The sequence below is a fragment of the Cheilinus undulatus genome, linkage group 6 (assembly GCF_018320785.1).
Source record: "Cheilinus undulatus linkage group 6, ASM1832078v1, whole genome shotgun sequence".
NCBI classification, from domain to species: domain Eukaryota; kingdom Metazoa; phylum Chordata; class Actinopteri; order Labriformes; family Labridae; genus Cheilinus; species Cheilinus undulatus.
This window is the reverse complement of record NC_054870.1, coordinates 38,848,521-38,870,985: the sequence shown is the minus strand read 5'-3', so window position 1 is coordinate 38,870,985 and position 22,465 is coordinate 38,848,521. Positions and strand designations below refer to the sequence as shown.

The 22,465-nt window shown below is 38.7% G+C and overlaps 1 protein-coding gene across 1 annotated transcript; it reads right to left on the bottom strand.

Moving 5' to 3' along the window:
• Window positions 1–10,733: 10,733 nt before the first annotated feature.
• slc25a28 (solute carrier family 25 member 28) lies at window positions 10,734–20,479 on the bottom strand. Its single transcript, XM_041789393.1, has 4 exons — window positions 19,931–20,479; window positions 15,471–15,699; window positions 14,592–14,648; window positions 10,734–12,553 (listed from the first exon to the last, which is right to left on the bottom strand). Exons 1-4 carry the CDS (start codon window positions 20,273–20,275, stop codon window positions 11,997–11,999), a joined length of 1,188 nt encoding a protein of 395 aa, XP_041645327.1. The 5' UTR covers window positions 20,276–20,479; the 3' UTR covers window positions 10,734–11,996.
• Between the last annotated feature and the right edge of the window lie 1,986 nt (window positions 20,480–22,465).

Genomic DNA, 22,465 nt, shown 5'->3' with positions numbered 1-22,465 from the left:
TACAATGAAAAAAGTGTATACCAGTCTCAGCTACAGTTTGGAAATATCAGCATAATAATTATCAGCAAAAATCCAATCCTGAGCATCCCTAGTTTCTAACCAATAGGTCCTGTACACAAAAAATAAAAAAACCTGGGAGGGGACAGGAGCGGAAGTTCAAGGGACTGTCTAGATTCTAATTGTTAAAATCTAGATTTTTCGCACAATTTATCAATAAAACCAATTTATCAAACAGTCCTGTTCCTGGGAGTGAAACATTACTCCCCAACTAGAGCCCGACCTATTGATCGACGGGCCGATTATAGCGTATTACAGATTAATCAACATTAGCTAATATTTAGCCAATATATTAACATTTTTGCTGCACAGGGATTCTCTCGCTCTGCTCCTGTTGCTCTGCTCCTGTGTGTCCCTGCTGAACTCAACCTTAGTTCCTGGCCCCTCCCCCTCACACACAAGCGAGCTCCCCCACTCAACTCATTCAGCTGCAGCAGAGAAGAGGACTAAGACCAGAGAAACGGCAAGAGAAACTGCATTTTATTTACTCCATGGTAAGCTGTGACTTTATAAAACAATGTAACACTACACTTAGGTGCCCCATGACAATAACGTCCTCGCTGAAACACGCTGTTAGGGTACATCAAGGAGAGCATGCTAGTTTTTTCACGCAAGTTTTGGAGAGTGTGTTACAGTGTTTTGATGTTGTCTAAGTTGCATCGTTGTGAACTACACAATGATAATGCAACTGTTAATTCCCATGTCCACCATTATCTGATAAAAGACTACTATACATATCAATATAAACATAGCTAAATAGGCTGTACATCATATATCAATGTTCTTATTTCATATATTGGCCGATATATATCGGTTATTGGCCAATATATTGGATATCGGCTTTTTTTTTTTTAGCCCCCAATATCGGTATCAGCATCTGCCCCAAAAATCCCATATCGGTCGGGCTCTATCCCCAACCTTGAACAGACAAGAAACAAACACACCATACAAACACTGAGGCCAACAATATTAAAATGCCAGATGCTCTCTGAAGTATTCACCAGACAAAAAGCATTTTGGGCATGTGCTGGTAACAAATTGTAAAACTTTTCCTGAACGTTGCAAACTAAAAAGGATTTGATTATAAAAAAAACATGGAGACATTGCCATTAATTTCAAGGGGAGTGGATTCAACATAAAAACTGATGATGACAGCTTTCAGCTATGACATTCAGTCAAGTGTGTAATTAAAACTTTTCAATCGGCATGAATGCTTTTATAAATAAATGAATGGCTGGAGGTTTTTCACCAGACCAGTTTTTGAAGACTGGAGCTCCAAGGCATGGCAGTTAAGCTTTTTTTTGACAGAAAGGGAAGACAGCTTTCTTTTCAAGATCAAGTTCAAAGGGCAGGAGGCCTGTTTCTTCCTCAGTGGCCCTGACTGCACCTGTGTTTCTTTGGCACACACACGCACACACACACGCAAGGAATCCTGTTCACAACGCTGACAGACAACTTCAGTTTTGGTCTCGGGCTGTATGCATGTGATGTGTATGTCTTAGCGCTTTCTCATTTGCTGTATGTGCACTTACCGTGTGTGTGATGGTGTGCGATAGTGTGTCTTAAGTTGCAGCTCTCTGAAGTGTTAGAAGATTTTATGACCTCGCTTACCTTTTAAAGGAATTTGTCACAACATTTTAGACAGAGTGAAGGGTGGAGGAGAGAAAGTTCTGGCCACCTGCAATCAACCGTAACAATGCTGCAGTTCATCACAGCCTGCCAAGGTCCCACTCCCAAAGGCCCAAGGGATGACAAAATGTGTGTGTTTGTGTATGTGTGCATGTGTTCACTTTGATCATTTTCTATTTGGTACTCCTCCTGACACATAAAATAAAGAAAAATGATTGAACTAGAAGTTCCACCTGATAGTTAAATGCCTTTGCGAGAAGAAGGACTGGGTTGTTTTTCTGTGGTGTGTGTGATAGGTAGAAATCGTCTTTCATTAATGGTGTGTGTGCACGTTTTAGAATAAATTTTAGATTGCAAAGCTAGTTAAGTGTACAGAGATCAAATATACGCATAAAATAATAAAACTTTTGGTCTACAAAATCTAAACAGCTTGCCTTCAAGTCCAAGAATAGATTTGAGCCAAATGTGAAAAAGTCCCTCAACATATTGTTGAAATTACTAGTCAAAAGATTTAAGGTCACGGTGACCTTTGACCTCCAAGATGCATTTAGTTCATCCTTGGGTGAGAGTGGACATTTGTGCTATCACCAGCAAAAGAATCCATTTCACACCCAAACCAGGGAAGTGTAAAATGGTCTGATTTTATTAAAGACGACTTATATTAAGGTAATTTTAAAATATCAAATTGAATAATTAAAATGGGTAGTGAAGAGTAGCATATTTGAATATATTTTTCAAACAGCATGATGTTTAGTTTTTGGTCGTTTTGGGTCTCACCACGCCCCAACTGGGCCAAGCAGTTATCCCTTGTCCTGTAGAACAGAGGCTAGTCCTAAAAGTTTAGGCTCCCTTGATCCCTTTCCTGTCTGTCATTCCACATTTTTTTAAACTTGTTTCTTATTTAATGCACTCTCTTATCAACTGAGGGACCCCGAAAATCTTGAAAAATGTCCAAATTTTGGACAAGAAGGTGTAGAGGAGCTCAAAGTTATACATTTAGGCAAATCAAATTAGTCTACAAAAGTGCTCCCAACAGAATTAGGTTTAAATGTGGTTTTATAAGAAATGAGTTGCTAATTGATTGGACAACAAAATCTAGGAAAGCCAGGAGAACAAACAAACACCACTTTTCACATCAAACTAAGAATGAAACAAACCCTACACCTTAAAACATGTCCTCTTATTGCTCTGCCTCTCTGTAACAACAAAACACTACAGTCACTGCAGACACAGGTACCTCTAGTTACTGCACTAGTCACTTTCTAGTCACTGAAATGCTAGAGCATAGATTTCTTTTGTTACATCTGTAACAAAACATTTACTTTCACATCAACTTTATAAAGTTTACAGATATTTTCAACAAAGGTCCTTCAAATAGTGTGAACAACAAACATAGGAAAAAGGATAGGTGACATATAAAGCCAAGGTGACACCCAGCAGCCAATTACCAACACCCAACTCTCCTCAACTGTGACTAAGCCTCCACTTAGATGCATTATGTTACGCCTCAATATTAGCGAACAAATGAGCTATTATAAATTCATTCCCCAACTGATTGTCATGAACAAAGACAAAAGCAGAAACAAAAACTGTTTAATAACTGGGTGTTATGCAGGGTTGTCATGATACTAGGATTGTAAATTTGGACTATTAAAATCTAATGATGTTAAAAACCTGTTTGGATACCATGACAACAAAAGAGGCCATAGCCACCCAGCATTGGAGATGACAAGTTTTGATAAGGCTGCAATATTTTTTGAATACTACTGAACATTAAAAATATGGGAAATTGTAGTTTGAAAAGACATTTGGTATCAGAAAGTATTGGTAAATACCCAAATATCAGAAATGTGCCCTTATTAAAGTATCCATGCTTATTTCTGTTTTAAACTCAGGCATTTTAAGACTAATAACTACGAGATGAATTGGGGCTGGCTCTTCGAAAGCAGGTTTACCACTAGGAAATTATGTGTCCTTCCTGTAGAAGCATTATTCCTCCTCTCCCCCTTTCTCCTCATTCTGGCCCATTAGCAATGGCATTTTACTATAAACACTTAGATTTATTGAGGAGCTTCTCATTCAGTGCAGGTCTTGCATGTTATTCTTTTATTGCACAAGGAGAAGGATCTCGTTTCAAACTTACCCTCACGCCACAGTCACACACACACACACACACACACACACAACCTCACCTTTATACTCTGTAGCTTAACATCACATGTATTTACGCCCATCATCAAAAGAGTGTTTTCTTCTTTGTTGCAGGTTTCATTTACAGAGGCATCTCTGCATTTGTGTATCATTGATCCTCTAATATCCTCGATGAGTTTCTCCTCCCTGTCAACAAAAAAACAGCAATACCTCCCTGACATCCTAATTCTGCACAACAAAGCACTATGGGAGGTGTTCAAGCCTCAACTGGCACACAACTGTTCGATAATCTTTGTTATTTTGGTAGACTTCCTCTCATCCAGAACTCACATTTTGCTGTGCTTCATAATTCAGTCTGCTGCTGCCATCTTTGGAGTCATATCAGAGTGAACAATGAATAAACATATCCGAAAATCTAGCCCAGACCCATTCACTTAACTCTGAATATGTAAACATGCCAACTGAACTTTTAAAGGAAAGTTAGCCATGTTTTACCACAAACACTAAGTGCCAAGTACAACCAGCCAGGTGTGACTGTAGCATATCAAAGACAACAAACTGACAAAGCTTAGTTAGTAGAAACAAGTTTACCTTTTTTTTTAACAGTATGTACAACTAAAGAAAATCGTACAAATAAGGGTCCCTGAGTCACAGTGTTTTGGAATATTTCAAATAATCTATTCATCATGATGTCCGTATGCACATTTTTTTTTTATCATAGTTGTTTGTAGTTTGACTAAAATTGCAGGTCAGGGGCTAATAGCAAAAGGCAGTACATAAATTAGTTTTTCTACAATAGCCAGACTTCTCCTCATATCATGTCCTACAACTGTTATTCCTAATCCTGAAATTCTTAAGTTTGGTTTTAGGCTGTAAGTTTTTGATCTATACTGCATGTAGAACTATCGGGGTCAGCTCAGATGACTTTGTAACTATCGGCGTATCAGGTATGGGAAACAATCTAATGTCATGAATTTCTCATTATATTCAGAACTGAGATTTAAAGAACTGACAGTGGGACAATCAGCAGGTCTTTTTCCAACCCTTCTTTTATTTTTCTAGTTTAAAAAAATATTATTTTAGTAGGTACTTGGATACTTGTTCATAAGGTAATGCAAGTAATTGATCAGTGAAATTGTAAATTCCCAATCCTTGTATAAATGCAGCTTGCTCAAGGAAATCATTATAAAAATCAAATAAATCCCAGTGTACAAAACAAATCCACCCCTTTATAGACCCTTGCATTTTAGAGCATGGCCCCAAGATCATATTTGAGCACTACTTTTTTTTCTATTTTGTGGACCAATACATTCAATTAAAATTCTGGTGTGGTCAATAAGATAAGAAAAATAAGAGTTTACACCTCAGCTATGACTACCTTGTCCACAGGCTGTTATAGAGGAGAGAATGCCAGAGTAAGGATCAAGATCTAAAATGTGGATACCATCATATTTTCAAAAATGTACGCACAAAAGAACCTCATCTGGTCACTCCTCTTCTTAAATCTGCTGTATCTGCCCTGAGTGGGAGAAACCACAGCCAAAGGGATTACAACAACAGCTCCTTTATCCAGCAGCACCCCAAAGGAGCGTGAGATCACAACCAGTATGTGTCTGTGTGAGTATCCCAGTGAGTCAGAAGAAGAGTTTGTAATCACACCTCATCCATTAGCAGCCAGAAAAGAAGGAATAAAGTGGACATTATGACATAAGGTTGTATCACTCTGTTATTCATGCTCAGTGTTTTAGTCATGATTAGGCTTTAATAATGAAGAGAGGTGTGACATAAGACACAAAAGAGACATAAATATGCTAAAAAGGAGAGAAGTCCAGCAACTAATGAAGACTTGTTGTAGAGGACCCAAGTCCTTTAGACATTCACATTCCTAAGTATCCTTGGAGTGTGTGTTTGTGTGTGTGAAATACACTCCTCCACAGGTGCTTGCTGTAAGGGGCTTTGAGCGGAGGCTTGAGTTTCCAAAACATCAGCTTACAGCAATACACAAGGGAGTGTGTGCATGTGTGTTTGTGCCAGCACTTCATCAACTTCTAAGGACCATGAAAGGATGCATTCAGGGTCTCTCTGTCTATGTGTGATATTTCCCAAATAAAGACAGATCACATGACCTCGAACCAGGAACGATAGTCAAGAAGGGAAAGTGTTCTGAGTTTGTTAATAATCAAGCAGCCACTTAAACATATTCACTGCTACATATACACAGTACACACACCCACATGGTAAACACATGAAGATGAATGACAGTTGAAAGTGTTCCACTTTAAAAGTAATAAAACTTGCCCCCTTTTTTTATGTCTGTGTATATTTAAAATGGCTAATGTAAAGTGTTTTCTTTAAAGGGTGTAAATGCTGTGACAGGACCATGGCATATTATCACAACATGACATTATTGTCTTTAGCAAGAGGCATTCATTTAATAGTAAAAAAAATCAAACAAGTCAGAGTCTAAAGCACATTTGAAATAAATACAGAAGCTCTTTAACAGAATAACATCTCTAAAAAGGCTTATCAGAGTAATAGAAAAACAGATGACGCCAAAACAAGGTTATCCAATGAGACTTAATCAGCAAATACTTAAAATGTGTTTGCTATTTCTGCAATTCCACACTGAAATTCAGGCCCTGATAATAATGCACATTATTACTATAACTATACCTTCAGTGGTGCCTTCAGAAGAGGGTATACCATCAATTTGTGCACATTTTAGTGACCCATCCAGCAAAGGATATACAGCCAGCTTTTGGATATTTTTTTAAACACCTACAAATAGGTCATCTGAATTGGTGCATTGACACTAAACTGCTTCTGCTTTTCTTCCAGTTGTAAGGAATATTGTTGAACCATGATTTGGGAAGCACACTGAGAAAAAGTTGTGCTACCAACTGTATCTGTATTTCACAATGCGCAAGGGAAATTACCATTGTGATGTAGGTGAAAAAAAAACACAACACCTACATTTACTTTGCTGGAAAGATCTGGATCCCACTGCAATGTCATGCAATTTTGGGGAGGCGGTGTGATAAGAGTAGCTGGGACAATTACCATTTTATGAAAAATGAAGACAGGACCTCCAGTTATTCGTTTTCCAAGTTCCCAAGTCCCAAAAAAAAAACATAAGCAGCAAACATTAAGGGCAAAGACTGGTTCACTGAAATGCTGGGCAACATTAAGGCTAGAGCACAGACCTTTTGAAGACAGAAGTTTACCTACCTGTATAAAATAGCATCTGATATTACAATAAATGTAAGTTTGGGTTCTACATGCACTTGTTTTTATGTCTCTCTTGATTGCATTCCATGGAATTTCCTGTTCTTTTTATGCACATATTCGTATGTCTGTGTGTCTCTTGCTTATTCCCTGTTAGAATGGGCAGAAAATACAGCATGTTGACTGACCGCATTTCCATGTTGTCAGCATGGCTGTGGGTCCTGCCTCACACAAGCTTTTCAGAGTCCTTTCCATGACTCCAGGCTTGAAAAACGAGTATTTGAGGTTCCTGTCTCGATATTCCACAAAATGATAGTTGTGGTGGGTCCATGCACAACATGGCTTCACCAAATTTGTGCAGAAACAGCTGTCTAATTCATATACCCGTTAGGCACAGTAAACGGGGTGCTCTGTTGGTTTTCACCTCGCCAAATGACCAAGCCTGCTAATACGCTATGCGTATCTGAAAGAATTAGGAGGGCCAGTCAATACAGTATAGAGGCAGAGTAAGTCAAGTTCCTTCTTCATTCTTGGGTAAGATAATGTGTCAGACTGCTAATGTGCATCAGACGTAATTTAGAGGTGGGTATACAGTATGGAGATGTATACTGTACCCACAATGAAGTGGGTATACCCCATGGAAAGTAAAAGGCAAGAGGGTATACTCTTTATCCCTGCGTATTACCTGCACTACACCACTGTATAAAGTTAAAGTATTGTGTTAAAGAGGATACTTTGCATGGAAATAGAAATGTGTGCCCTAAGATACTGGTTTTATTTTAGGTGTGTGTTGGGCAAAACTTAAAACCTCTGTTTTAAGCACAGGTCCTTTCACTTGCCTAGTTATAATCACAGACAGAAAACATGAATTTACACGCATTATTGTGAAAATACAAGCGAACCCGATATAACAAGCAAAAAACTTCTCAGATAAACTAACTTTTAGCATGGTCCAATACCCTCCAACGAGCTGAAAAATGCATAAACCAATTTTATGTCTGAACTGAGCCATCTATTAACAACCATTGTACTTATTGTGGTTTAACGGCCCAGGTCGACCTTACATCACATGCGGGCGAAAAGTAACGTTTTATCTTACCTTATATGGTTTGCAGTTCCTGCACCAATTGTAGCTAGCTAGCCAGCCAAATAATAGCTAGCTGAATAGCTAATACGCTCGCTAAATTCGCAATTGTCTTGTGAACCTTTTCCCGTAAACCCGTACTTTTATTGAAGATCTAGCTTAAGTTATTTTCAAATGAGTAGTTTCCATGTTTAGAAGTCACCGCCACTTGTTCTACATCCGGCCTTCTCGGCGAAAGTTGACGATAAGGTACTCAAGTTGGCTAATGCAAACTCCTTCACGCAGTGACGGTATGTGCACGAGTGAAATGTAAAACCCGCCTTCACCGGTATTTAAAACTTTTGATTGGCTAAAATGTGCAAGTGACACCAATGGTGAACAAATCATGTTCACCATAAAAATGTGTCTGTGTAGTGCCAAATCATCATTGACTGGTAGGTTGGTAACGTTGGGCATTGTGAAAAATTAAAAAGCAAGGCTATATTTGGGCTGAAGTGGAAGAAAATTGTTTATTTATTTAACATACATACTTAATGTAATGCGATGTTAATGGAATTTATTGCTGTGATGTTCTTTCTGTAAAGCTCGAATGCATACGTTTTATGCTGATTACAGAAACATAAAGGCCTAGCCTTATACCTTAGCTGGGTATGTGAAATCTAGCCTCTACAGTAAAAGGTTGGACATCAAAACTGTTAACAAACACCCAGTCTACAGAATACATTTTAACTGCATTAAACTAAAGTTGTAAATAAAGCTGGCTCATTTTTGAAGATGAATTACAGCTAACCTTCCTGGAAATGGGACATAAAAAGAAACACTTTTAATGTTACTAATTATAGCTGCATTTTTGGCAATGGTGGGACCATAGATGGGTGGGACTCATAAAACTAGCAACAGTTACAACAGAAAAATTCTTTAGCACCCATAGAAACTGAGGCAACAGTTGTACGATTTGCCAAGGGGAACACTTATGCAGATATGAAAATGCATACAGCTGATCTGTGTGTCCAATAAGCTGACTCAGTGTATTTTACATTTAAATTAGATTTTTGTTAAAGAACCAAGGACCAAGCATGTTTGCACATACAATAGCCCCTACCCCACGTGAACAAGTTTATTGCACTAACAATGTGTAATTGCAGCATTAAAATGGCTGTTCTTCCTGTTAAAAAGGTCTAGTTTAAAATTCAACCAGCTCCTAAAATGTCAAAAACAAATTTTATGTGAATGTACAGTATATTCACAAGCAGTCTTTTTCATTTTCATTGACTCAGTCAATGCAAAAGCCAGACTGCATACTCAGATCCTTACATGCGCTCCTTCTTTTTTGCTCTCTTTATCTGTTATTGCTCTCCTCCCCTCTGTAACACAAACAGATGGAGACAGTGAGGGGTAAATGACCAGACTAAATAGTTTACTCATCTCAGACTACAGTGATTGAAAACAAAAGACTCAGTCTCACTCTCTCAGTCTTAGCAAGCAGACTTGTAAATTTAAACTTGAAAATAAAGCTATTGTTATCATTGGGGTCATAGTAATTGGTAACCTTAGGCAGGGATTTTCAACTGGTGTAGCCTCAACACCCTCCTTCATAAGAAATCTTGACCCATGTTTCTATCATTCTCCCCACTCTAATTGATTTAATGGAAAATTGGCAGATAAGACCTTGAACCTAGCAAAACATATGATTGTAACAATTGACAGGGCAAAACACATTTCAAAAGCAAAATCATTTCAAAATCCTAGGAAGAACATGCATTCATGCACTTTGTTTAACTCAATTTCCATAACATATTCTGGTTATTTTTGAGAGATTTCAAGACAACACAGCTCTGTTATCCAAGAAAAGAAAGTTAAGATCATTAGAAAACAACTGCTTGTTCTCAAAGAAATAAAGATGTACAGATTCATGCCAGTTTAGGACTTCCATACATCAGATTTCTTGTTAGAATCGTTTCTCTCAGGCACAATTTCTCAACCCCCCCAGAATAAATCTGCTACCCACTTTTAAGTCCTGGGCGACCAGCTGAGAACCAATGATCTAAATCTCTTCATCTGACTGCACCATCGCAGTGTATCAACGTATTAAAAATTGACTGTAGCCTATATAAATTATTAGTGTCATCATCGATGGTCTTTGTTTGGCTTGTGGGTCACATGGATGGCATCTATACAAATTTATGGGTTCATTTACAGCAAAAAAAACCCCCTCACTATCCAATAATTTGTACTTTCCCATTTCAGCCCCCAATAGAGCTCTTCATGATATACGTTTTTTTCTTAGTGTTGCTTTAAAAGACATCATTTAGTTTTGCATATGCAATTGTGAGAATCTTAGGCTTTTGTTCCCTCGCCTTCTGAAGTCAAAGTGTGTCCCATCTTTACATTGTTTATAGTCTCAAAGGTCAAAGTTGAAACCAACACCTGTGTTCAAGACTAAACAACAGTACCCACCTCTAACTAAAAACAAATACCCAAATACACCAACAAACTTGTCATGTTTTTCTTGTAGTACAGATGTGGCTTAGAGAATGGCCTTTTCTACATTCAAAATCATTTAAAGAACTCAGACAACAGCGTCCCATCATTTATGAACAGCGAGTCGAGCTTCACTGCCCAGTCTTTATTCAATGAGTGCAATTCAGTGTCAGAAACAATCAGACATCGATCAGTAAGAATGACAGCCTCATCTAATGTGTTCTCAGGTACATATCTTCTGGGATACTGAACTCTTGAAATTTGAGTTTAATCCTAAGGGCACAGGACCTTGCTTACAACTTTTGCTGTGAAGTGCAAACACTGAGACTTGAAGCTTAATACAACCTGATAGCTGCAGGTAATGCACAGAAATGCTGCTATGGTCTGCTCTGCAACACAAGGCATTAATGGTGAGTATTTGGATGGCCAAGGGATAAATAGAACACAAAAATGAGGGAGAACCGGGGTTTTAAGTCACAGGTTTGCTTGAGACAGGATACCATTAAAGAAGCCAATCATTCAAAAATAAATTAAGCACACTATTCAGATACCACAGGGAAATTAGAATTAGATATTTTTCAGTTCTATAAGTAACACTGATGTTTGAAACAAGGGATAAATAGCATCTTCTTAGCTCCTTTTCAACCCAAAATATGATATCTTAGGTTAATCAGTGATGCCTTCCAATATGATCATTCTTTTATTAAAAATAAATGGGTAATTTGATCAAAATGTAAAAGATGGCTTAAACTTATGCTCTCAAGCTGCAACGTTAGCACAGATCAATCTATTTATACAAAGATATCTAGTACTTTGTCAGGGACATCTCAATGAGTTACTTTGGTTGATACTCAATCTCAGTGTAGCCAAATATAGACACAAAGATGCTTTTGTTGTATCTAAGTTTCATAAATCCAACAAAGGGTTATCAAATGGAGGTTTCAGCCATTGTTTTCATTTAAAAGTTCACAGTTTGAATGAGTTGAAATGTAAAACCTGGTTTAAGGACAGCAAAGCTTTTGAAAATACAGTAACAGAGTAACACTACTGCCCTCTGCTGACAACCTCTACAACTCAAAACTTGTGCGTTTTTCACATTCATCCTCAGCTTGGACAAATGTAGTAGTAACTAGAATGACTGTAAGTATCTCCTTCCTAGAATACTGAGTAACTGTTTCTTTATGTAACTTAAACCATAACTAATGTAGCATGAAAATAATGACTTGAACTGTCTTTGAAGATGTCTTTCTTGTCTGCTATGTCTGAGAGGGATGAGACAACTGCTTTATTTAAGATTCTATGTGCGTATCAGCTTTGCCTCACAAGTAGGACAGAGCAAAATTAAGAGGAGGTTAAACCAAGAAAATATTTAAGCCTCCATGTGCTGCGCTCTCCTCTTGCTGTGCTGGTGCTTAGTGAGTCCGTACTTGAAGAACTCATAGACAGACCAGCTGATGGCTGTGGAGGGCATCTGGTAGATGACCCTCGCCTGGACTCCCTTGAAGAAGCCCTGCAGGCCGCCCAGCTTGTAGACTGTCCGGAAAGCATGGGCCAAGCCTGTGATGTGTCTGTGGGCTCCTTGCCCTTGAACATGGCTGGGAGACATGGACCCAAGGGCTAGAGACTCCTGGGTGTTGAGCAGGGTCTTGCACACATCCAGAGGGGTAGTGGCCGCAGCTGCGATGGCTCCAGCCATAGCTCCAGACAACATGTGTGAAGACGGATTGTAGTGTCTGTGGGGGTTGAGCAGCTCCTGCAGATACTCATAAGTCATGAAGTGGAGCGCCTGGAAGGGCACGTTCATGGTGAGCTGGGTGGTGTAGCTGCGATAGAATGCTGCAGGGCCCTCTTTCTGCCACACAGCGCGTACACAGTCCAACACGCCACGGTAGGGCGAATTATACATCTGCATGCGTTGCTTCACAACTAAGGAGTGTAGGTTGGTGTAGAGTCCAAAGGCAAATATGTCCAGGGTTGGCAGCAAGAAAGGAAGAGATGGAAAAAATTAGAAGACTTAGTATCAAAGAAGAAACACTTGCATACAACAACAAGAAACATAAGATTTAAATTGATTAAACAATGCACTCAACTCACAATATGATTTGTATTACAATAATTGGCTACTTTTTACATTTTGATGTTGCATAAATGCATAGAAGATGCACATTTTTTCTTTAAATGTGGCCCTAATATCTTAAATCAACATGTAAACAATCTCCCCTAACTCTTTCATTATGAGGTTGCTTCACCTGAGCATATCTGAGGCTGATCAGACAGATAAGAAGAAAAGGATGAAAGTGAGGAATCCCTCCTATTAATGTATGAGAGAAGAGAGATGTCTCATTTTAAATATGAACATTTCTGTCATTTTTAATAGTTTTCATGCAGGTGATGCTATGGATTTTAGTCTGCCCTCTTTGGGGTTGCTTTTGGGATTAATTTGCTGTGCATATTAAAAGAGCAGAGGTGCGCGCATGTAAATTTGAAACATGGAGTTTGAATAAAGAAGTGAAGTCATTTTTGAACATAAGATAAAATTAGCTGACAGAAAGGCTCTTTTAATAACCGTTATGTATCAAAACTTTAACAATGTCCTATGCTGTCTCTATTTTTATTATCAGAGAAAAGAGCAGAAAAGCTTCACAGACTGTTAAAAACACACAATTACCACCTTAAATTACAGAGAAGCCAGCTCACAAGGGATTAGTCTAACCTGTGGACCTCTGTGTAATATGGTAGGTAATTTTTCCTGGAATTTTCAGTCTGCAAATTACAGACATGGTCCGTTCCCACAGGATTAAAAACACATTCATCCCATGCAACTATTACAAATTACCAGAGGTCCCTAGGTAATACTAATCCCATGCGAATAAGGCTGTAGCAAACATTGCTTTCTTTGAATAAGAATTTTTGCTCTACCTTTGGATTGCCAATTTTTGTCCCCCTTCTTGCTCAATCACTGTTTTTTCTTCTTAGCTTTATTTGTCACTATCCTCTTCAGCCTTTTAGCCCCAGCCATTGTATCAATAAATACAGAGACGAGCCAGCTGGCTTCTATTTAACTAAAGGCTGAGGAGTGAAATAGTGCCAAAAGTCGTATGCCATTCATTCAAGAGAACGACACCTATTGGCAGAGTAACAGGGTACTCTGTGGAGATGGGATGGGCATAGTTCTTCAGGCTGGAAGTTATTTAGCACAATTTGGGATTTTTCTTTCTGAATGAAACAAGTTGCATCTAGTGTTTCTGGCACTGAAGCACAGGAAGCCTTCAAAAGGCATTAGAATACATTTCTTTTGTGTTACCTGTTTTGAGTTGTCATGCTCTTTCTTGAAAAATTGGGTCTTAACTAGAGTTAATAATTACAAACACAAAGTGGAAGGTATTTTAGCTGTAACGTGTTAATCACCAGGCCATCAATTTAATGAACAGCTGTTTCAAATCCTCTTCTCTGTGTGTTACTAATATGATTTCAGTGTCCGGGGTTTCACAGTGGGGTCTTGCGCTTCATTATATTAGTTGTAATAGTTGTTTCAGCTACTAAAGTCCAACAGAGGACGCAAAGGCAGATAGCACACTCTGCTGGTTAAAAAAGAAAGGAAAAAGAGAATCGCAATGTATTTTTTATCTCATCAGTTTAAACAGCCCCTTTATTGTACCACAAGGTATCATTATCTCCCGATTAATGACTCAGTTGTACAGTGTTTTCTTAGACAGCTGCGCTCCATCCAACAGCTGCACAAGAGGACTCAAACCAGTGTCCTTCTACTGACATGTTTGGGCAGGTGGACTACAGGCAGCTGTCAGAGTCAGTGAAGCTGCAGGTTTAAGGCCGACACACAGAGAGCTGGCTCCGGCTTGGCACCTGCAGGTTACTCAACAGAATCTCTTGTATGGCTCACTCTTCCCTCCCAGGTCTTTAATTCAAATGCAGAGGCTATTTTACACTGCAATGTTGCCCTTACCTTCTGCTGGATTCATGGCTGCATCGTGAAGCAGTGTGGCCACACACCCTGCAGTACCTAAAACAAACACACCTTGGATATTACTAGGCATTGAGAAAACTGCAAATACCAAAAGGACAACCGAAGTGACTGCTGCAAAAATGCACAAAATGAGAAGCATTTCCAATATGACCAATTTCGATGATGTCACAGCTCTCCCTGCCTTATTCCTAAAAGATGTCATGCTCTCAACAATACGTCACAGTTGCACAATTGGTGCTCATTCAGCAAATTGCACAGGAAACTGCATGGGAGATCACACCTGATCAAATTCAGGGGACCAAACCTGAGCAAAGGGAGACACCTGGTGGATAAGGCAGGTCACTGCTCCTTTGAGAGTGTTTTTAAACCAAACCCATAAGCTTGAAAAAAAGCTAACTGAGGGGAGAGCAGATGAGACCGGAGAAAGAGGACTTACCGAGCCTCCTACTAAACTGGAAAAGAAGGAAGAGAGAGAGTAGGGAGAACATGGAATAAGGCATATGTTGACATTCAGACTGAATCTTTAGTTCCTATTTTGTAGTCAAATGTGACTTTGCTGTACTTTACTCCTGATGAGCAAATTGTTTAACTTTCCCAATAGGCAGACAAATCAACAGCTGACCCTAGACTTTGTAACTGAAGCCATGAAAAGGCCAAGTCCATTTTGATGACTTGCCAGTGATTTGTCCTGTCCGCCTTGTAATGAGCCAAATCAGCAGCTTCAAAATACTTGGCTAATCCCACCTAACAACCAATTTCAGGGTGATCTCAAAGGGATACATGATCAGTAAATCCAGATTTCACTTTAAGGTTAGTATTTACATGTATATATATATGTATATGTATGTTTTATGGTACCATTAGCCAAATGACTGTTAGCCCCTGGGTGAATGACATCACTTAGAGTCTTTTTGAGTTTCTCATAGCAGGCAAAATAGAGGGCATGAGCAGGTCCCGCTCCAACTGCTGTGGCATTCAACCCTCTCATTGGCCGCCAGACCCCCTCTGTGGCTACAATTCGGCGAAGGGCATCCATGACGTTCCTATAGCGGGCTGCGGGGTCAGGCTGGAGGCTCTGCATTCGCGTCTGGAGGAGAGGAAAAGGCTGATTTAGGCAAAGTTCAGTAAAAAAAAAGCCTTCTTCCACCAGCAAAACCTCTATGTATTGAGTTATGTAATGCATCTTGAATTTGTTACAAAAGACAGACGGTAATGCATAATTTAAAGGGTACTGTATGTCTTTCTACCCAGCATAAGAAGCAGAAACATGAAAGTAGACCTGGGTGGGGTTGTCAAGATAGAAGAATTTTACATTTTCAATACAATAGAAGTCAAAGTTAGGGCTGTAAGAATTAACTGCAGTGGGATTAAGATGCATAATATAGTGCATTATTGTTTTAATTGCGCACTTTATGGGTAGCAGACTGGGTAACAGCACCAACTGGATGTTAAGAAGTTTTACAGCTCACAAACATAAAACTATACCTTCATTTCTGCAAATATTTCACTCCTATTATTTTACTTTTTTGCAATTTTAACGCATGCATTTGATTGTTCTCCAAGTTTGTTTCTCTTCTGAAGTCATGCTTTGATAACACCAGTTTCTCTGAGTTCTCAAGTGTGGGGAATCTCCACTGTGGGTTCATTACTACAGATGACAGTCTCACAGTCTGGCCAAGTCATCTAGTGACGTCTGGGGGATTATCAGATGAAACAGAATTCAAAACTGCAGTATATCTGTGGTCTCCCGTGTGTGTGTGTTTTTTTTTTAATCTTTCAAGATTTCACGATATATACAGAAAGTTTGACATTAAATGTATTTCTAGTTAAGACATCTCCAGACCCTCTTCATTCATTTTAAGACATTACTGCATCCTTATTTTCTAACACATTACATTAACAACAATTACCTTTGAGCTTTTGTGCAAATTAGACTTTCTTGGAGCATTCTGAGATTCAACTATGAAAAAAAGATACCAAGAGGAATTGGAATGTAATGTCCTATTTTTAACTTAAGTGGCCTAAAACTAGTTAGACCACAATCCAGTGTACTGATTTACAAGTTTTGCACTGCACTTAAAGCTAACAAGTAGCATTCATTTCAGTTTTAGGAAAACCGAACCAAGCTATAAATGTTCACTTCAGGATAATTATAATACTCCTTATTTTTTATTTTCTGATAATAAAAAATTAATGCATCAATAATCACTTTACTGTTGCAGCTGAACAGCCATAGCTTAGTTAAAGTGGGTTGTTTTATATTTTAAATTTGATTCCCACAATGCTATGTAGACTGTTACCTTTGTAAAATTAAAAATAAAAACAACTACATTTAAGACCTCATATTCCTGCAATTAATACTTTTAAAAGCCTTGATTTTTGATAAATTGATTTATCAAATTTTAATACTTTTTAAGACCTTGTGGACACCCTGTATTTAAAAATCGTCTTGTGTGTGGCCAAACTAAATTGCATAAATAAACTGACACAGTCTATCTGTACTGAAACATTGCAACTGTATTTGTGCAGTTCAGTCAGAGTTCTACTTACTTCTTGCAGCAGATTTGAGTCATAAATATGACTGAAAATGTGAAAGGCTCTATTGTAGTTTTAGAATTAAAGACTATATTGTCTTAGCCTATATCATCTAGTATCTAAAACTTTCAAAAAATATAAAGTATCTAAAAGTATCAAAATTTCACTATTTTTGTGACACTAGTTTGGCTCACTTGGTAGAGCAGGCACCCCATTTACAGAGGCTACACTTCACAATCTCTCTTCATTTGCTGTAACTAAAACCTTTTAATACAAATAAAGGAAAAAAGCTGAAAAATAATCTTTATAAATATAAACAGTATCAAAAATGTCCCCCAAGTTAGTCCTTTGTAGACTGCCGTGTTATTTAAGGGTCATTAAAAGGAAATGAAGTGTTGGGACATTGTGTTTGGGGAGTTGGTACATGCATAATTGAATAGAAGGAAACATGAAGTTACAAGTTACAAGGTCATAAGGGGACACAAACTGACTTCCTGCAAACCTGCTATCCTTGAAATACACCTCTCTTTCTCTCTCCCTCCCTCCCTCTCGATCTTTAAATACACATTTGCCCTGAGATTACTAAGAGATTACACAAAAATTATTTAAAGAACAAGAGTGAGGGATCAGCCTTTCTGTCACCTGTTATTCTGTACTTAGCATGGGGTTTTCTGAGGACAAACTGGGAAGTGTGTCGGTTTTTGGCGAACATGGACATAATCCCTGAATACCAAACTTCCAGCTGAAAGGACAAATTTACACCCTGCTGTGTATGTTCATGTAATGCTGCAACAAATCAGAAACATGGCCTCATGTCACTCTATACTGCAGCTGTGGAATGCGAGGTCCAAAGACAGCTAGCTAACAGTGGTACGAGTGTGTGCATCAAGTTACTTCACGCCTGGCACACAAACCTATTGTGCTGTTCATATGGTGAGGAAAGATTGTTATCTAAATACAGGCTTCCACATTTAACCATTGCCTCATGCAATATATAAGAATGCATGGACATATTGCATGTGACTGCTATAGGTCTGGTATGTTTGAACATCCAGAAGGCGATGACCTTTGTACTAAATGTAAACACTGCATGAACCACTATCAGAGACCAAACTCTCTGCTTTCTTTGAATGACTTACTGAGCCCAGCTTAAAAACCATTCACTTGCACTGTGCTGTTTATACTATAACAGATGTACAAATGCTACACGCTTTTCTAAATCCAAACAAATTATAAGGATTTAGAATACATTTCAGGCAAATGGAAGCTTATTCTAAAAGTATAATTACAGTGAAATCTCTTAAGTGAGGTACTTATCGTACAGAAAGAGGAAGCCTTTTATTTCTGTCTGAGAGACCTCTTAAACAAAAACTCTAGATAAAAAATGAACATGTTAAAATATATCTCAAATATTTGCTGCTTCTCTAAATCTGTTTCTCTGCATAAATCTGCTCCTGTTAATGTGCAGTGAAGTCCAAAGTAATCCTTTAAAACTGTATTGAAAAGAGCGAATGAAAAGAGTGAAAATAGTGGTTGAAAGAGTATGCTAATGTGTTTGTCTTTGCATATATTTGTGGCTGTTGGTGTGCAGTACAGGCCAAGGAAAGTCCAAGAGACTGTGTCTATGTATATCTTTATGCCTAACTCTCTTTACAGCCAGGAAGTCCTCCTTTCATAACCTTTATTTCTACATGCATTAGACTATATTTTGCTGAGTCACATTGCCTGTAATCTCCTGGGTCTTGTTTGGAATGACGCTGAGATCCAGGAGTGCACATGAGAAAGCTTTTTGTAAACATGTATCTTATTTGGGTATGGGGCTAGACAGCCTTTCCCAGATGGTGTAGACATGGATGAAGAATCTGCCTACAAACAGCTTTTCAGCCTGTCATGAACAGCTGACTATAATATACCCATTGCCACTTGCTTGCATCATCTCTCAGTGCCGCACAATGGACACACAAGCAAAGCTGACCTCTTGGGGCAATAGGTCATGCCATACTTGTTGAAAAAGTTAAACCAACTCATACATAACAAAAACAGCCACATGATATGAAGGCAGTGAAGCTGCATGACTCACATGTGATCACAGATCTTTGAAAACTGTTATGGTATGTGAAGTAGGAAGAATGTTCTGTCAAGCTGTGTGTTGAGAAAGTAGTTCCCTTTTATGGAATTTCTTACAAACAGCAATGGGTCAATTTTAGTGTGTTTTGCCATAATTATGAATCCCAATGAAGTAGAAAATGTATCAAAACATTGAACAAACGCAATGTTTAGTAGAAGAGGTAACGCTGTAACCGTTAGAAATAGTAACGGTTCCTCTTATTAGCAATTGACAAAATTTATTAACGTTTTCAGGGTTACGTATATAGAAAAATTACATATAACCTACGCAGTATTTGTAAAATATGAGCATTTAACAGCAAGTTAATTCAACTGTGTTTGGTAATTTTTTAAATACAGGGAGCAAATGGACTCATGTTTGACCCTGCTTAAGGTTGTCACAACACCGTTAGCCAACGTGGCTAACGAAAGTCGCGCTTAACTTCTAATAGCATGCTAACAAGTTATGCTTGTTAGCATGCTGAGCTGACTGACCTTGTCCTCACAGCCGTCAGCTCTGCGGCGTGTTTAGGTTAGCAAACATGCTAATGGGCTATGCTAACAAACACAGTGCTACAAGAAAAACTGTCCCGGGAACATAGCAGAAACAACGATATGAGAGTACTGAATATTTCTAATGAGCTGTGTGTTGGCGTGTAACCTGTACGCTATGCTACCTTGACACAGTCGATGGGGAACATGAGGCAGTGCTCCATGATCCCGGCCACAGCTCCAGCCAACATGTGGGTGCTAGTAGAGGCACCCTGTGGCAGCCCCTCATAGTCTGGTTCAACGTCCTCTGTTTGTACATCTTGTGCACTGCGGATAAAGTCAACTGTCTGCAACTCTGTTTCCCCTCCGATTCTGGGCGTCAGGCTCCCTACGATACTTTCCGAAACTCCCCAGAATCTTCCCCCCAGCCATCGAACTTCTGCCCCGGCTGAGGCACCAGCAACCCCGGGATCATTGCCTGTGGTCTCCGCTGTCATCCGACGCCTCCTCACAAATCCATCTGCTTCCATGAGAAACCAGGTAAGTTATTAAGTCTTCAGGCACGCAGACAAGGTGTCTAGGGAAGGACTCGGGTCCTTGAGTTTTACATTCCCATGGGGTGCTTTTGCAGCTTGTCGCCAGTTACACCATTTCCTCCCCGCGAAGGAGCGTCCCTGCTGGAGCCGAGCAAGGGAGGCCGCGGCGGACAAACACCGACGGAGCCCCACCACAGGCCGTGATCAGGAAGTAATCCCTGATTGGTTACTCCATCTTAGTCCTATTTCCGCTATTGGGTGTTGGACATGTCGTTCATGATTGGGCATTTGGAAGACTTCAAACTGTCAGAAGCATTTGCACATGTGGGGTAATGCTAACTCATGTGCATCTGTGAAAGTCATCAAAAGGCTATCTGAGGCCACTGCTGGCCATTAAAACTACGCTGTTTTCTCTTCTCTCATTCTGTTTTGCACCACGTTTTTAAACGCTGGTAGAAACCTCTTAACTCCGAAATATAAAAGTAAGTTAGGCCTATATTCTCGAAGACAAACAGGATCGTACTGAGTAGTCATACATTCATTATTATACCTTACTTAGTTTTCTCCCACTTTTTTGCTAGATGTTACATTATGTATCTCTTTTATCAAAGGATAACAATGCTGGTTATTCTGTTATGACAAATACATTTGGTTGTTTTCTTTAGTCCTTTTTTTATTATCTTAGATTAACAACACCTATTTTCCCACGATAGAGGTTTATTTTCTCTATCTCCAGAGAAAACGACTGAATTTTTTATCACAGAAAAAACAGCATTGTTATCTCAAGCTGAAGTAATCAAGGTAAGAGCAAGTAAGAATGACTGAAATGTATGGGTTATCACGGGAAAATGGGGTAAAACGTAATGTACAAACATATGTCCTCTTTGGGGTTCTGTAGATGTAGGTTTAAGCTTTAATTTTCATCCATAGTTTAACTTTTAAGTTATGAGTTACAAAAAGTTGTGTTGTGTAATTTTTATTAAATTGTTGTTGGCAATCTTGGATTGCCAGTCTTTTATCAATTTTAAATGCACCATCTGATTTCTGTGTAGACTGTTATGTAAAAAGGACTGCTTTCAACAGCCTTGTTCATGTAAATTTTTGTCTATGATTCGGCCTCCTGATTTGCACATCACTAGTCTGTCTGTCCCACTTTTGTCACTCTGGTTTTCTCCATCAATTATACACAAAGTGACTTAACAGGTCAGTTTACTTGCCTAGTTTTGCAAAAACAAACAAACAAACAAAAACAAACAAACAAAAACAAAAACAAAAAAACCCCAACAATAATAAAATAAAAAACAAAACTCTGAACGTTCATTATTTACAAATGTTCTAACAATAAGTTGTCAGGTTTTCCTGTATCTATTACAAAATATTTTATTGAATGTTCATACTTTTAAAATGTAATGCTTTCTAAAGTCTTTATGGCTGCTGTAATTTGTCAAAATATTGCAGGGATAATCAGTCATTTTTATGAACATATTATGCATTTTTGTACTCATTAGAACAAATTTATATTTCTCATCAACATCCAGAATAAGCAACTAGTTGCCCTTTTGGTGTTTTCAAAAACTTCACATGAAAGCCATGTGGGCCATTATGTGTTTTGTACTGAGGAGAGGTTTCCGTCTGCGGTAGTCCTTCTGGAACGTTGTCCGGTCTCCACACACTAGATCTCTGGAGCTCAGTCAAAGTGATCATCAGCTTCTTAAACACCTCTCTTACTGAGGTCTTTCTCCTTGATTGCAAAGTTTGGCTTGGCAACCAGCTCTTGGAAGAGTCTTGATTATGCCAAACTTGCTCCATTTGAGAATTATGGAGGCTACTGTGCTCTTGGTAACCTTCAGTGCAGCAGAACTTTTTTTGCACCACATCTTCCAATAATCAGGGAATTCTTCGATCTCATGGCTTGGTTTTTGCTCTGATATGCATTGTCAGCTTTGAAGCCTTCTACAGAGAGTTGTGTGCCTTTCCAAATCATGACTAATCAACTTAATTTTTCCACAGACTCCAATCCAGGTGGAGAAACGTTTCAGCAAAGATCAAGAGAAAGGGAAGGAACCTGAGCTAAATTTCAAGTGTTTTTGCAAAGGGTATAAATACTTATTTCATTGTGACATTTCAGTTTTTTATTTTTCATTAATTTGCAAATATTTCTAAAATTCTGTTTTCACCTTCTCA

Bases quoted from the DNA above. Each gene is read 5' to 3' on its own strand.
- slc25a28 (XM_041789393.1), bottom strand. From the start codon at position 20,275: ATGGAAGCAGATGGATTTGTGAGGAGGCGTCGGATGACAGCGGAGACC. The intron at 15,700-19,930 runs GTAGCATAGCGT...CCTCTCCTCCAG, and splicing joins TCCCCATCGACTGTGTCAAG to ACGCGAATGCAGAGCCTCCA. The intron at 12,554-14,591 runs GTAAGGGCAACA...TACACTCCTTAG, and splicing joins AGCCATGAATCCAGCAGAAG to TTGTGAAGCAACGCATGCAG.